Consider the following 15,263-nt stretch of genomic DNA (forward strand, 5'->3'; position numbering starts at 1 on the left):
GTCAGGGGATATGGGGAGAAGGCAGGAACGGGGTACTGATTGGGGATGATCAGCCATGATCACATTGAATGGCGGTGCTGGCTCGAGGGGCCGAATGGCCAACTCCTGCACCTATTGTCTTTTGTCTATTGACGTACCAGGAGTATTGTGTTCATTTTTGGTCACCCTGGTATAGGAAAGATGCCATTAAGCTTGAAAGCATGCAGAATAGATTTATGAGGTCAGGACTCAAGGCACAGAGCTATGGGGAGATATTGGGTAGGCTTGAACTTTATTTCTTGCAGCCCAAGAGCCTGGGCGGTGACTTTATAGGAGATGTATAAAATCATGAGGGGCAAAGATAGGTTGAATGCGTAGTCTTCTTCAAGTGCTGGGAAATCAAGAACTAGATGGCATAGGTTTAAAGTGATTATGTTGGCTGTATCCCGAGGTAACAGGTAGTGTATATGGATTCAATGGAGGGTAATCTAGTCTGCTTGATAGACCGACTTCTCCACAACCCTGCGATTTCTTGCAGTCTGAAGCCGAGCAGTTGCCATACCAAGCTGAGATGCATCTGGATAGGATGCTTTCTCTGTAGAAGTGGGTAAAAGTAATTGGAGATGTAAATTTCCTTAGTTCCTGAGAAGTTGCCGTGTGGTAAGATTCAGGTGGCACTTGCCATCCCATTGAATTGCAAGCGATCTTTTTAAAGATCAAATATAACCCATTTAAAGCTAGAGGGCAAAGGTTTAAACTGAGGCCTAAAGCTGTTAGAGGAGATCGGAGGAGATTATTTTCGACTCAGAGGGTAGTTGGAATCTGGAATCCACTGCTGGAGAGGATGGGGGAAGCAGGCAATCTCACAATGTTTAAGTAGTATCTTGACAAAGACTTGAATTGTCAAAGCTAAGAATTAACTATATGGGGTAAATGGGATTAGTGCAGATAGAGTACAATGGTTGGCATGGACATAGTGGACCGAAGGGCTTGACTCTGTTCTGTATCTTTCTAAGACTCTCTAACAATTTAAGGGCATGCACAAATTCATTTGAGAAACATCATTTGGGAGGGGGAAGAGTGAAATCTTGTTAATTCGAAAACAAGATTCTCGAGGATTTTGCCAGCATTGAAGCTTTTGGGCTACAAGGAAAGACTGGACAGGCAGGGACTGTATACAATTCAAGTGCTCATCCAGATAGTACTTAAACATTGTGTGACTGCCTGCCTCCACACCCTCTTCAACAGTGTGTTCCAGATTCCAACCTCCTTCTAAGTGTAACGTAATCTCCACAGATTTCCTCTTGTATTCCCTGGAGTGAAGAAGGTCAAGGGGTGGAAATAGAAGTTTTTAAAATCACGAGAGATGTAGATAATGTGAATGGTCAGGGTCTTTTTCCCCCAGAGTAGGGGAATCTTAAATTAGAGGACGTAGACTTAAAGTGAATCTGAGGGGGTAACCTTTTCACAAAGAGGGTGATGTGCGTTTGGAATGAACTGTCAGAAGTAGATGCAGGTACTATTATACATTTAAAAGATGCTTGCACATGTTCGTGGACAAGAAAGGTTTGGAGGGATACAGTCAAATGAAAGCAAATGGGTCTAGTTTAGGAAGACATATTGGTCAGTGTGGACAAGTTGGGATGAAGAACCTGTTTCCATGCTGTATAAATGCTATGCCAGGAATTTCTCTGTCTCTCCCTCAGGGGGTGACATGGTGGCACAGGGGTAGAGTTGCTGCTTTACAGCGCCAGAGATCCTGGGTTCGATCCTGACCTTGGGGGTTCTCAATACGGAGTTTGTATGTTCTCCCTGTGGACTGTGTGGGTTTTTCTCCGAGATCTTGGGTTTCCTCCCACACTCCAAAGGCATACAGGTTTGTAGGTTAATTGGCTTTGGGTAAATGTAAAATGATACCTAGTGTGTATGGGGTAGTGTTGATGCACGGTGATCGTTGGTTGGTGCGGACTCGGTGACCTGATGGGCCTGTTTTCGCGCTGCATTCTCTAAACTAAAATAAAAAACTAAATATGATATTCAATGGTAGCTAACATACCTCTGAAATTTGTGACATAAACTGTAAAGGGTTTTGTATTTAGTTATTTGTTGTATCTGGAAGGCAAAGGACATTTTACTCTATGGCAACGGAAAATGTTGATATCCTTGCAGTAGTATCTCGTGGATGGTATATGTGCTTCCACAAATTATTAATTGTTGCTTATAGATAGAGTCATTTGTGGATTAATTGTGTAAAGGCAAGGCAAAGGCACATTAAACACCTTGATGTTAAGAATAGTACCTGGGAATTACAAGGTAGGAATGGCCCATTCTTGAGGATGCTGCATTGTTTCTGAGCCCATGCATCTCGATGCACATTAATCGAGCAGGGGTCTTCAGGTGTCTTTGCATTGGCACAGACAGGAGACACCTTCCAACTGTTTCCAAACTCGTCAGCATTTGCAACCACTAAATGACTTCTTGTGGTGAAATCATTGTGTACGTTCCCATCGTAATTACCGCACAATCCACATATGGTTCCCTGTAATTAATCCAAAACAATCAATCCCCAAGATACGTTATGGTCACACCTACACGGTACCTTCTCGGACTTAGTGTGTTAAAACATATCTTTGCAATTGAAATAATGGAGAAATAAATCAAGAGAGCAATAGATTTTAATCACAACAATTATGCTAACAAAATAAGATTTCAACGTAGATATTATATCTGCATTGAGTGTTGATTACGTACAATGCTGGCGATTCTCCAAACTATAATAATCTCATGATCAGAATTGCTCATGCACTCCTAGCTTCATATCATTGTGTTAAATCATGCCAGGATATCCTTATAATTCTGGCAGTGCTTGCTTTCACCACAATTAAAATTGTTTACATTGAGATTTGTTATCATGCGGGCGGCACGGTGGAGGAGTAGATGAGCTACTGTCTTACAGCGCCAGGGACCCAGGTTCAATCCTGACCACAGGTGCTTTTCTGTACGTAGTTTGTACATTCCCCCCCAGACCAGCGTGGGTTTTCACTTTCCTCCCACACTCTAAAGAAGAGCAGGTTTGTCGGTTAATTGGCTTAGTATAAATATAAATTTGTCTCTAGTATGTGGGGATCGCTGGTCGATGGGAACTCGATGAGCCGAAGGGAATGTTTCGCCCTCTATCTCTAAACTAAACTAGACTATGATAACTTAAACCTTGAAATTATTATTTTAGCATATTAACATATTTTAACCGTAACAAGTTGATTCGATCTGACATTAGAGAAATTCTGGTGTATGTGCACACAGAAACCCTGGATCATCTGGATCATGCGGTTAAAAAGCACACATCATTCTCTCTTTTATTAGTTGAGGCATATAAAGCAAGAAATTAAAAGAAAAACACTAGTCATGTCACAGCAAGATTATCAAGAGTACCATATTATAGATAGGACATATATGAGAGAATGTAGAAAGGCATGTTGTCAGTGCCAGTAAATTATGGCAAAGACGTAAGTCTGGTGTTGCTTATTTTGGAACAAAAGACAAAGGGAGATTTAATGAAAGTGCTTCAACTTATTAACAATAACTAGACACACTGAGTTTAATGGTAGAGGGAAGTTGAGGAAATGTATTTTCATTCAGGGTTTAAAATTCCCTGTCTGAAAGCATGGTGCAGGCAGATGTGCCATGCATGTGTGAGGAGCCTGGATGGACATTAACAGCAAGAATGACTGGAGCTGGGATTATCCATTTATTTGTGGCCATCATGCATACCGTTTGCTGAATGGCCTCCACTCGCCCTGTACTTCTGAACGACCTCAGTGTCATGTACATTCGTGGAATTTGACATATTTCTGATAAACATAAGTAAATCTAAAATTTTCTTATTTAAAAAAAAATAATAAAGTTGCCCTTTCGGCAAATGGGAATATTCACAAGGTTCACTGCAAGTACTTACCTTGAGTGAGTGACTCAGTTTAATGGTCAGACTTGTTTTCTTGTCCCAGAATAGTATCATTCCATTGCTGGCCTCTAGTACAAGATAGATGCCAAGATGACGTACTTTGTAAGGCACTTGTACACCACTCATCAGCTTCATCGTCTCATACTTTCCGTCTGACAGTTTTATTTCAGTGTTCTGAAACAATCACATGAAACAAGGGCAAAATAAATGACACATTCAGCAACTTGTCTATCAGCTTATTGGAAAAAGGGTGGCATGTTAACAACTGATGCTATTATTAACACATATACTGTATAGGCCGAGATATTTGGAGAATTAACAAGTTGGACATATGGGCATCTTTATTCAACACCAAGTCTAGAACATCCATGCACTGGAACTAGTAAATAAGTGCAGAAGGAAACGTGGTGCTGGGCAGCACTTTGGAGAAGTCCTCTGATGGTCTGCCATCAATTGCATGTTGAGTCGCCATGAAGCAATATTTGTATTTGGGAATTGGGAGCTGTAACTGCCACAGGAGCAATCAGAGAGTGCCTCCATATTTGGAGAACTCTACAATGACAAACAAATGTCCGTGCTTCTGTGGGCTGCGGGAGGAATAGATGACATCTCATCTTGTCGAGCAGAGAGAACACATTGATGAGTCAACACACCGTGATGTTTGGTTTGAAGCAGCAGCTATAGTCTGGGATGTTCCTGACACAGCTGAGGTAACAACCCATAGAATGTAATAATTATACTGATGTATGTTCAAGCTCATCTTCCCATTCTTAACCGGACAGTTTATCGGGATGCATCACAGCTTGGTTTGAGAACAGCTCCAAGACCGCAAGAAATTGCAACAAAATGTGGGCGCAACTCACACCATCACACAAACCAACCTCCCTTCCATTGACTCAATTTCTACCGCACCCTGGCCACTCCCTCTTCTCCCCTCTCCCATCGGGCAAAAGTTATAGAGGCGTGAAAACGCACACCTCTGGATTCAGGGGCAGTTTCTCCCCAGCTGTTATCAGGCCACTGAATCATCCTACCGCAACTAGAGAGCAGTCCTGAACTACTATCTACCTCATAGGAAACCTTCAAACTATCTTTGATTGGACTTCACTGGCTTTACTTTTCACTAAACGTTACTCCCTTATCATATATCTATACACTGTGGACGGCTCGATAGTAATCATGTTTTGTCTTTCCGCTGCCTGGTTAGCACACAAGAAAAGCTTCTCATTGTTTCTCAGTACACGTGACAATAAACTAAAACTGAACTGAACTGAACTGCCTGTGAACAGCAAAGAAGAAGCACCAACAAGCACTAATTTGTTGACTTACACCCAAGAAGATTTTGATTGATTTAGAACACGTTGTCCCAGTGGTGCCACAAGGGATGTTTTCAGTGATTATCCTGAAGGTTCCATTGGAAAGATTATTTCCACAATAATCCTGAAACAATCATATAAAGACAAGGTTAAAGACCATCTATAGGCATAATAGAGGGCACAGAATTTAGGTACATAATTCATCATTTTTCTTTAAATATCCGAATAGATGTAAAAGTTTAGATATCTGAAGCATAATAACAAAAATAAACATAATTTATCATCATTGCTTCAGTATTATCAATGATTGGGCGGCCCGGTGGCATAGCGGTAGAGCAATGGTGGCATAGCGGTAGCCTTAAAGCGCCAGAGACACGGGTTCGATCCAGACTACGGGTGCTTGTCTGTACGGAGTTTGTACGTTCTCCCCGTGACCTGCGTGGGTTTCCCCCGAGATCATCGGTTTCCTCCCACCCTCCAAAGACGTGCAGGTTTGTTGGTTAATTGGCTTGGTAAATTGTCCCTGGTGTGTGTAGGATAGTGTCAGTGTGCAGGGATCGCCAGTTGGTGTGGACTCGATGGGCCGAAGGGCCTGTTTCCGCACTGTATCACTGAACTAAACTAAAATTTACATTCCACATGAATATTCAAATTTATCACTGAATTGAAATGTAACTATAATAATGCAAAGGCCATATGTGTCTAACAATACCTGTGCAACTATATATTCACAGTCCCCATTGAAAGTGTAGCGTTGTCCATCAAACGTGATGTAATTCCCATCGCCATAGATCATGCATGTTCCATGACACTCATGTTTTGAGCAGGCCCAAGATCTGTTATTGCAAACACTGAAAATCAAACAAGATGTTTACTAACCACGATGTATAAGCTCTGAGATTCTGAACTTGTTTCCTACAGATCAAGCTAACGGCAAAATGAGAGTGAACATTTTCTACATACCATGAGTTGCAGTCCACCTGGAGGCTTTCCCCAGGTTGATATTGGATGCCATTGTGTGTGCAGGGACATTCATTTAAGGGAATACAGCCACCATTTCCATCAGAAAGCAAACCTTCAGGACACATGCATCCAGAGGTACAATCTGTAACATACTGCAGAGGCAATTAAAAAATATATTAATATTTGATCTCTGCACTACTTTGGTTCTTTTGCAGAGCCTGAGAGTAGATGTTGAGATGCTGCATTCTCAGTAGGGTGAACAGCGCTAAGTAAACGCTTCTTTCAATATGCCAAAACGAGCACCAACTACTACAAGATGCATGAACTTTTTAAAGTGAGACACAGAACTGAACTTTGTTGGTTTTCTGTTTTGTCTTGCAGTCTTTTTTATTCACTGCACAAAGCACAATTTATGTTTAATTTATCTTTTAGTGTGTTTGCCTGAGTCTATATGCCTGTGATGCTGTTGCAAGCAAGATTTTCATTGTACCTGTACCTCACCGTGCTTTTGCTTATGACAATAAACTCAACTTGGCTTGGGTGGCTGATGAAAACTAAGCAAACAGGCATCGGAGCATCAGACTACGTTGACGGGTCTGAGCCTCTAACATCTATGTTTATCTCCTGGACGTTGAGGTATACTTGAGCAAGCTCCGTGGAAGAGGCAGGCTGTTGGTATATCTGGTAATGCCCAAATACACACACATGTAACACGGTTTGCAGGTTTACTCAACTGACCAGAACTTGCATACAATAAAAAGTGGAGGAACACAACAGGATTGAAGAAATGAGATGGAATGATCCTGCCAGTGCTCTGCTGTTAACAATGTATGAACCACACACGAAGGCTGCTACAGAAGGCTGTGGGGGTCAAGTTAATAGATATTGTTTAGGCAGAGATAGATAGATAGATTCTTGATTAGTACGGGTGTCGGGGGTTATGGGGTTAGGAGGGAGAGATAGATCAGCTATGGTTGAATGACGGAGTAGACTTGATGTGCCGAATGTCCTAATTCTGCTATCATTTATGACCATATGTATGACCTTATGCGTTGTCAAACACAGAGGTCTGGGACTCGCTGCCGGCCCTGACACATCCCTCCAGTTCTGGACTCCAGCAGCTGAGACCAATCTTGCAGGGATTCTCCACATCACTTAGCGAGGAATGAGCTCACTAAGTGTGTACCTGCTACTGGAATTGCAAGCAGTCAGTGGCATTTGCAGGCCAAAGGGTTAGCGACACAGGAGAAACTAAGTCACCATAGTTTGCTTACTTTCATGTTCTTCACTGGTTGTGGGACGTTAGTTTCTAAATTTCCTACATTGTCACCGTACCCCTGGGGTGGCTGCAGTAACCAGTCAGCAGTGAGTCGGAACTGTGTTGGTCCTGGCTATTCACAATATATAACAATGTGGAAAGCCCATAGAACAGGGCAGGAATTGGGCCTTCAGACTACACTGTTACTGCTGGAAAGGAAGTCAAGTTACACCGATCTATATCTGCGTGTGATCCAAAATAAGTGCATTCTTTAAAACTCTGTGCTCTCGTAGTGAATTCACACACTGAGGATTATCCTGTTTCTGAATTAAGTGGAACTTTCAAGAATGCAAAGATTTTCAAACAATGCTATTACAGTTGTGTGATTCTAAAATCCATGAGATATGATAGCGCCCATGTTTTTAGTGAAGATAAACTGAAAGGACCAAAAGTAGATTCTCTCTCAGCGAGCAGAATACCATCTGCGGGGAGCAAGGAGTGATATCCTTGTTGTAACTGAACGCTGAGATATCAGCATCTTTTCACATGGTTGTTTGCTTGTACTTACACACTCCATGTCGAGGGTTTGACAGCTCTTCTGACATTCTGCCCCTTTGCTGCCTGGTGAAGTATTCTGGCAGTCAAAGAAAACCATGGGAGACATGCAGACTGAAAAGCAAAACCAATAGTGAACCTAAGAACATGAAGGAAATATTTTTCCTTTGAGATATTATTTTTTCTCAAGATATTTATTACCTTCCGTTTCTGAACCGTCTCCAATACAGTCAAGTTTCCCCATATTGCAGGTGCTGTAATACAAGAGCAAGATATCATCAGTTACAGAATTCAGACATCATATAGTAGGAGAGGCATGAACAAATGGATTGAACAAGTTAAGGGGACGGCCATTTAAAACTGAGGTACGTAGAAATCTGTTCTCACTGCGGGTGGTCAATCTCTGGAATTCTTCACAGTGCTGGGTGGAAGATGAATCATTTTTTCAAATAAGCACTAAACTCTGCTGTTAGGCACAACATAATTGTTTATAGTTTGATACATTATTTGGAATATGAAGTTGCAATGTTTCATTCAACTGCCATTAACTGAATTCAACTTCTAAATAAATGGTTGTAAACCACTTTATTTCACACAAAGAACTATTAGAAATATTTGAGATGGATAAATATTTGTTAGACCGAGGAATAGAAGGGTGTGGTGCATTGGCATGGAAGAGCAGTTGAGGCCAGCATAGATCATCCGAATGGTCACAGGCCTGTCCCACTTGGGCAACCTAATTGGCGAGTTTAGATGAGTTTGAAAAAATGACCTCCTTCAATCTCCTTCGACCTCCCTTCGACTATGATGAAGACTATCTATGTCCACCTTCGACTATCTTTGACTACCTTCGATTACCTACGACTAACATGCCGACCTACTGCGACCCACCACGACTAAACCTACGAGTAAAAAAAGTATCAATTTTTTCCATGGCGACCTTTTTAAAAAAAAACGCCGCGACCTAGTTGAGGCCTCGAGTACGCGGAGACAACTCTCGAGCATGAAGGAGAGTTGCGAAGACCTCCTACGACCTCGTGTCGACCATGCTGCGAGTATGAGTCGAGGGCAAACTCGCCAGAACTCGCGGATTAGGTCGCCCAAGTGGGACTGGCCTTTAGTGCAGGTGTGAAGGGTCTGCTGGTCTACTGCTGCTCCTATGATCTTGTATTCAAAAAATAATCATCATCATCAGAACAGGGGGGGTACAGAAATATGAGGCCCCACAGTAACGGGTTCAGGAACAGCTACCTTCCTAGAACAATCAGGCTCTGGAACTGACCTGCACAACGCTAATCCTACCTCAGCAACGGAACACCACACACAACCTCTTGCACTACCACGGACCTGATTTTATAATTGTGTTTTGCACAAATGTCTTGCTTTTTCTCTTTTTTTCCAATGTGTTGCAGAACTTGTATGTAATTGAAGTAGGATTTGTGCATAATTTATGCCATTATGTATTGTGTGAATCGATGTGCGTGCTGCTGCTGTTGGGCAAGATTTGCATTGTAGCTGTAACTCACACTACATGCACACGAGACAGTTAGCTCAACTTGACTCACCACATGACATCGTTCTCATGAACGACCTCTCCGGCGGGCACGACTGTCCCCTTGTGGTAGCATGGGCAGTCGGAGGGCTCCACACATTTCCCTGTGTCATCCATGTAGGTTCCTTCAGCACAACCACATCCATCCACTGGGTCAATGCTGACTTCACAAGTCTTGTCCGGTGCGGCCAGCGATTGGCAGGTGCGTTGGCAGCTGGTCATGTTGTAGCTGTAGACAAGTGTCTTTGGACAGTTGGTGTACTTTGCTGCAATCAAAAAACACAATGTGAGGAATACAAGTAAAACCTTTATTAAACTATTAAAACGATACCTTTTTAAAAGATTGCTTTGGTTATGCTAAGATTTGCTATTTTAGTTTAGCTTGGAGATACTGCCTGGAACCAGGCCCAGCCCGCTGAGTCCATGCCGACCAACGATCCCCGCGCACTAACATCATCCTACACACAGGGGACAATTTATCTTGAAAAAAAAAATCAAAGCCAATTAGCCTACAAACCTGTACGACTTTGGAGTGTGGGAGGAAAACGGAGCTCCCAGAGAAACCTACACAGGTCACGGGGAGAACGTACAAACTCTGTGCAGACATCACCCGTAGTCAGGATTGAACCTGGGTCTCTGACGCTGTGAGGCAGTAACTCTACCGCTGCACCACCATGCCACCCTTATGAACACAATTGTTCCCAGAAGCTGGTTATATACAAAGGTGATCTACATGAGCAGAAACCTGGAATATCCTGTGGTTTACAGATATTGTGGAATAGAAACATTTTCCCACCTGGAAATCATCCTTAGCTTTAGTTGAGCAGGTAAGCACACTGAAGCAGATCACGTGATCAATCAGGCATGACCTCTGACCTTGGGAAGAATTCTGAACAAAGGAAGGGTCTAACTTTTTTATTTATCATTTTTCTTTCAAGGGTAGGAAGCTAAGGGGTGACCTTAATGAAATATACAAAATTACGAGGAGCATGGATAAAACAAATGCTTACTATCATCTTTTTCCCCAGAGTAGAGGGTTCTAAAACTAGAGAGCACAGACTTAAGGAGAGAATGGAGAAATTTAAGAAGGACCTCATGGGCAACATATGCACTCAGAGGGGGGGGGGGGGGGGGGGGGGGGGGGGGGGGTCCATATCTGGAATGAGGTGCCATGAGAAGCTATAGAAGTGGATACAATTAGAACTTTTGATAGATGGATAGGAAGAATTTACATGAATATAAATGGGGGAGGATGGTACCTGTACAAGGAAACAATGTGTGACTGTAGTTCAGGTGAACAATGAGTGATGATGTATACATTTGGTGTTGGTTGATTTTGGAGTGGTGCAAGTTTGGGCATCAGATTCAGATGACACTTTCACTGAAGTGACTGTGTGAAACTAGGATTTGGATGACAGATGTTTTGTTGACCAGGACTGTTGTAATAATCAAGTGCAGCAGCAACGAGATGTAGATGAGAGTTACAGCATTCAGTAAGGGGTGGGGGCTGAGCACATTTGGTGAAGGTTGTGACGGTGCAGGGACTTGCCAAAAGGCCAGTTAGGCTCAGAGGATGCTGGTGAGAGCGATCCTGCTGGTGATTGGCAAACAATGTTAGTAGCTGGATGAGGAAATACTGGAATTAAAGCACAAGATACCATTGCACATTGTGGATCCCTCTGTGCATGTGAGGTGAAAGGGCTGCATTATGTGGGAAAGGACAAACACTTCACCCGTTACTGCTGCAAATCTGATGCACATTTGGTAAAGATTGTTGCACTGGAAGGAGGTCAATGTACGAAACTTACAGCACACATCAGCTCTCCAGTTGGTAATGACAATGCCCTTGGCTGCACACGCCTGAACATATGCAGAGAGGGCAGCACACATGCAGTCCTCAGTCTTCTCACAGTTGCAGGTGTCATATTTGCATTGCTGCAGGACACAAAAAAAAGTTATCAAACACACATTTAGGTGAATGTTTTAAAATATTGAACCAAGATATCATACTCCAAATGTATCACTCAGTACATAGTACATAGTAACAGGGTGCCCTATGTTTTATCCTGACCTCTGTCTGTGTGGAGTTTGTACATTCTCCCTGTCACCATGTTGGTTTTCCTCTGATTTCACCCCACATTCCCACAACAGGCTGATTAATTTGCCACTGTAAGCTCCCTCGGTATAATGGAGTGTGGAGGGGGGGGGGGGGGGGTCCATGCAGACTAAGATATTTATCTTGACCAGCCCCATTTGGCTGTGTTAGGCCCATTTCCCTCTCAACCTTCCCTATCATGTACCTGTCCAAATGTTTTTTTAACACTGTAATTCACCTCTACCATTTTGTATAGTAGCTCATTCTGTATATCAAACGCCCGCTATGTGAAAACTTGCCCCTCCAGTCACCTTTAAATATTTCCCCTCTCACCTTAAACCTCTGGGTTTAGACTCCCCAAGCTTTGTAAAAGGACTGTGACTATCTATCCTCTCTTGCCCCATATAGATCTCTTAGAGGCTACCTCTCAGCCTCCTTGGTCCCGGAAAACCACTCAGCCTCTCCATTCTTCCTTACGCCTTAAGCCCTCTAGATAAGGCAACATTCCTGTAAATATTTTCTGCACCCTCTTTAACTTAAGCATATCTTGCCCCATAGGCAGGAGACCAGAACTGCACACAACCCTTGAAGTGCTGCCTGATCAATAATTTGTACAATGGTAACATGACGTCCGAACTCACTGTAATCACTGCCTAGGCTCATTAAAGCAAGCATACTACATGCCTTTTTCACCACTCTGCCTACCTGAGTTGCTATATTCAAAGAACAATATACTTGTGCCCAAAGGTCATGGAGTTCCACACATTCCCAGGATCTCACCATTTACAGCGTATGTCCGGGACTGGTTCAACTTCCCAAAATGAATCATTTTCATTTGTCTTGAGTTAAATTCCATCTGTCCATTTCCTTACCAACTTTCCTTGATGATATAGATCCTGTTGTAATCTTAGACAACTTTCTTCACCGTCTCCTGCACCACAAGTCGGTGTCATCTGCAACTTACTCAGTATTTCTCCTAATTCTCATCCAAACCATACGTATGACAAATACCAGTGAACCCAACACTGATCCCTGCAGCACAAAATTGGCCCCAGGCCACCAATCTGGTAAACAACCCACCACTACTACCCTCAGCCAAATTTGTATCCATTGGCTATCACCGCCTGCATCCCCTTTGATCTGAAGAAGGATTTCGGCCCGAAACGTTGCCTATTTCCTTCGCTCCATAGATGCTGCTGCACCCGCTGAGTTTCTCCAGCATTTTTGTGTACCTCCCCTTTGATCTAACCTTCCAAACCAGCCTACCATGTGGGACTTTGTCAACGGCCTTGCTAACATTTATAGAGAAAACATCGATCCTCTTGGTCACCTCCTTAAACAAACTCCCAACAAATGATAATGAACTACTGTAGGTGGGGGACATGTGTTGATGGATGAGCTCTTCTCTGAGAGTCACCCTGACCTCAATGGGCTTCTATCGTTTGTGAAGATATGAGAGTTAATATGAATATAGAATGGAATATGACAATCAAAACCCTGTGCGATAATGAATTGAGTTGTGAGCACATTAAGGTGGCATTGAACTGAGTATAATATCAAGGTGTCCTGGTAACAACACAGTAAATGGATAACAAAGATGTATATACTATATACAAATACTACTGTATGTACCCTGCATGAAAGACGATGGTTGTGATCATTGAAAGTACGTTTTTTCAGACCCAAGGACATCAAGTAATTTTATCAAGCAGTATTCTCACCCTATTCAGTTTCCATTCCTTACTTCATCAATGACCAGAAATGGAAATATTTACAGAACTTCCTTTGCAACTTTGCAGCAAATGAAGCTGTCCAGGACTGCAAGCATGGAGAATATTCTGACTTTGGCAGATATAAGAGGCCAATAGTAAATACTAATCTTTGTCGTGAAGCCCATGTCAGCAAATCAAATCTAACATTTCTGCAGGCTTTAATTATTTGCCTGATCTTATCCAACGACACAATCTTAAGATTTTCACATCAAAGTTTCTCCTCATGCAGCTAATGTGACAATCTTTCTTAAATGAAGTTACAGAATCTTTTTGTACCTGATTGTAGATTACAGGATTAATCTGTGAATGGCACTGTGCAAACACAGAGTCTTCCGCCAGCAGTAGACCGCACCAATGCTTAGCATATTTCGCTATTAAAACAAGAAGAAATTAGATATTTATGCTGTCAAAGCCACTTCATATCTGATTATTTTACGCCAGAAACAACAACACAAGCTGTTCATTAAGCTTTTTGAGACACATACAGTATGCCTTACGGCAGGAGATAGACAAGACAAGAGACAAGAGACATTTATTATCACATGTACAGTGAAATTTGTGGTCACCACACAACCATACGAATAAAAGAAACAACACGGAACACGATAGTCTTTAACGCAAACATCCCCACACAGCGGGATCAAAGTTTCCCACTGTGAGGGAAGGCATCAGAGTTCAGTCCTCGTCCTCTGTTGGCCTTTGTTGGCCCAGATACAAAAGCTTGAAAGCACATACAGCCAGATTCGGGAATAGTTTCTTCCCCTCTCATGTGCTAAAGATGTATTCTTGATGTTGATGGTGGAGCACTTGTTGATGGCACTATTGCTAAATGAGAAAGGGAGCTGATATGATTCTGGTCAGAGGTGGCCATTGACTGTCATTTGGCAATTAATTGGTCAGGCATAAGCATAGGCCAAGTCTTGCTACATACAGGACTACTGCAACACCTGAGGAGCTCGGATTGGAACTGAGCACCTGGATGATGACCGATGCCCTGGCTTGAAATGATTAACAACCACAGCCACCTTCCTCTGTGGTAAGATGACTCGACTTTTTCTCGTGCCACAATTATTTCAATTTTACTACAGCTCTTGATACACTTTGATTAGAGGCTGCTCAGAGATTAAGAAAAGCCCATCTCGCTTTGCCTCTGGAGTAGAATATCCAATATTTTGGATCAGGGCTATACTGAGGCTTGAAACCAAGTAAATGTTGATGACTCGAGAGATTTAAGGTGATTTTGAATGTATAATCCAGAAAGTTTACTTGTTGATATAGGAAGAAATGAAAAGACAAATGTTATGCCTTTGTTATAAAGGGGATCTAACACAAACGTAAGAAAGTCTTTCTGTGGTTTACACAGATCTTATGAGGAAAGATCGAATAGGATTGACCTATTATTGTTGAATAAAGCTAATGTTGATATCAATGAATTACATGACATTTAGAGGGGGTTTCATAAGTAAAGGCTGAGAGGCAAGCGAAACAAGAAGCATTGAATATGGAGTTGAAGAAAGAACGTTTTAGTTATGTTGTACTGTATTTCCCTGATGCTCTTCCCTAGTTCTGGCCAGGCATGCTTGCTGGAAATTCAGCAGATACATATTGCGAGCTGTGATACCTTGCCACATTCCTCATAGTCCTCCACAAGGTTTATTAATGATGGTCTCCAGGGATGAAAACCACCATTGTTGTAGAATATTGAATAAACTCATATGTGTTGTATTATGCGATTAGTTGAATTTTCCCTGCTTATTTAAAACAATATTAATTGGCTCTGATTGAATCTTTTTAGTTCAATACCGAAAGGAA

General features: G+C 42.3%; 1 protein-coding gene across 1 annotated transcript in view; it reads right to left on the reverse strand.

The window, feature by feature from the left end:
* LOC129705972 (mucin-2-like) overlaps positions 1–15,263 on the reverse strand; it is a 77,088-nt gene that overhangs the window by 49,359 nt on the left and 12,466 nt on the right. Inside the window, exons 14-23 of the mRNA XM_055649947.1 lie at positions 13,728–13,822; positions 11,393–11,519; positions 9,598–9,850; positions 9,315–9,330; positions 8,036–8,171; positions 6,220–6,361; positions 5,969–6,107; positions 5,270–5,380; positions 3,935–4,114; positions 2,279–2,518 (exon numbers count right to left, since the gene is read on the reverse strand). Of these exons, the coding sequence (XP_055505922.1) occupies positions 2,279–2,518; positions 3,935–4,114; positions 5,270–5,380; positions 5,969–6,107; positions 6,220–6,361; positions 8,036–8,171; positions 9,315–9,330; positions 9,598–9,850; positions 11,393–11,519; positions 13,728–13,822 (1,439 nt within the window). The remainder of the gene's footprint in view (positions 1–2,278; positions 2,519–3,934; positions 4,115–5,269; positions 5,381–5,968; positions 6,108–6,219; positions 6,362–8,035; positions 8,172–9,314; positions 9,331–9,597; positions 9,851–11,392; positions 11,520–13,727; positions 13,823–15,263) is intronic.

Source organism: Leucoraja erinacea, chromosome 18 (assembly GCF_028641065.1).
Source record: "Leucoraja erinacea ecotype New England chromosome 18, Leri_hhj_1, whole genome shotgun sequence".
NCBI classification, from domain to species: Eukaryota; Metazoa; Chordata; class Chondrichthyes; order Rajiformes; family Rajidae; genus Leucoraja; species Leucoraja erinaceus.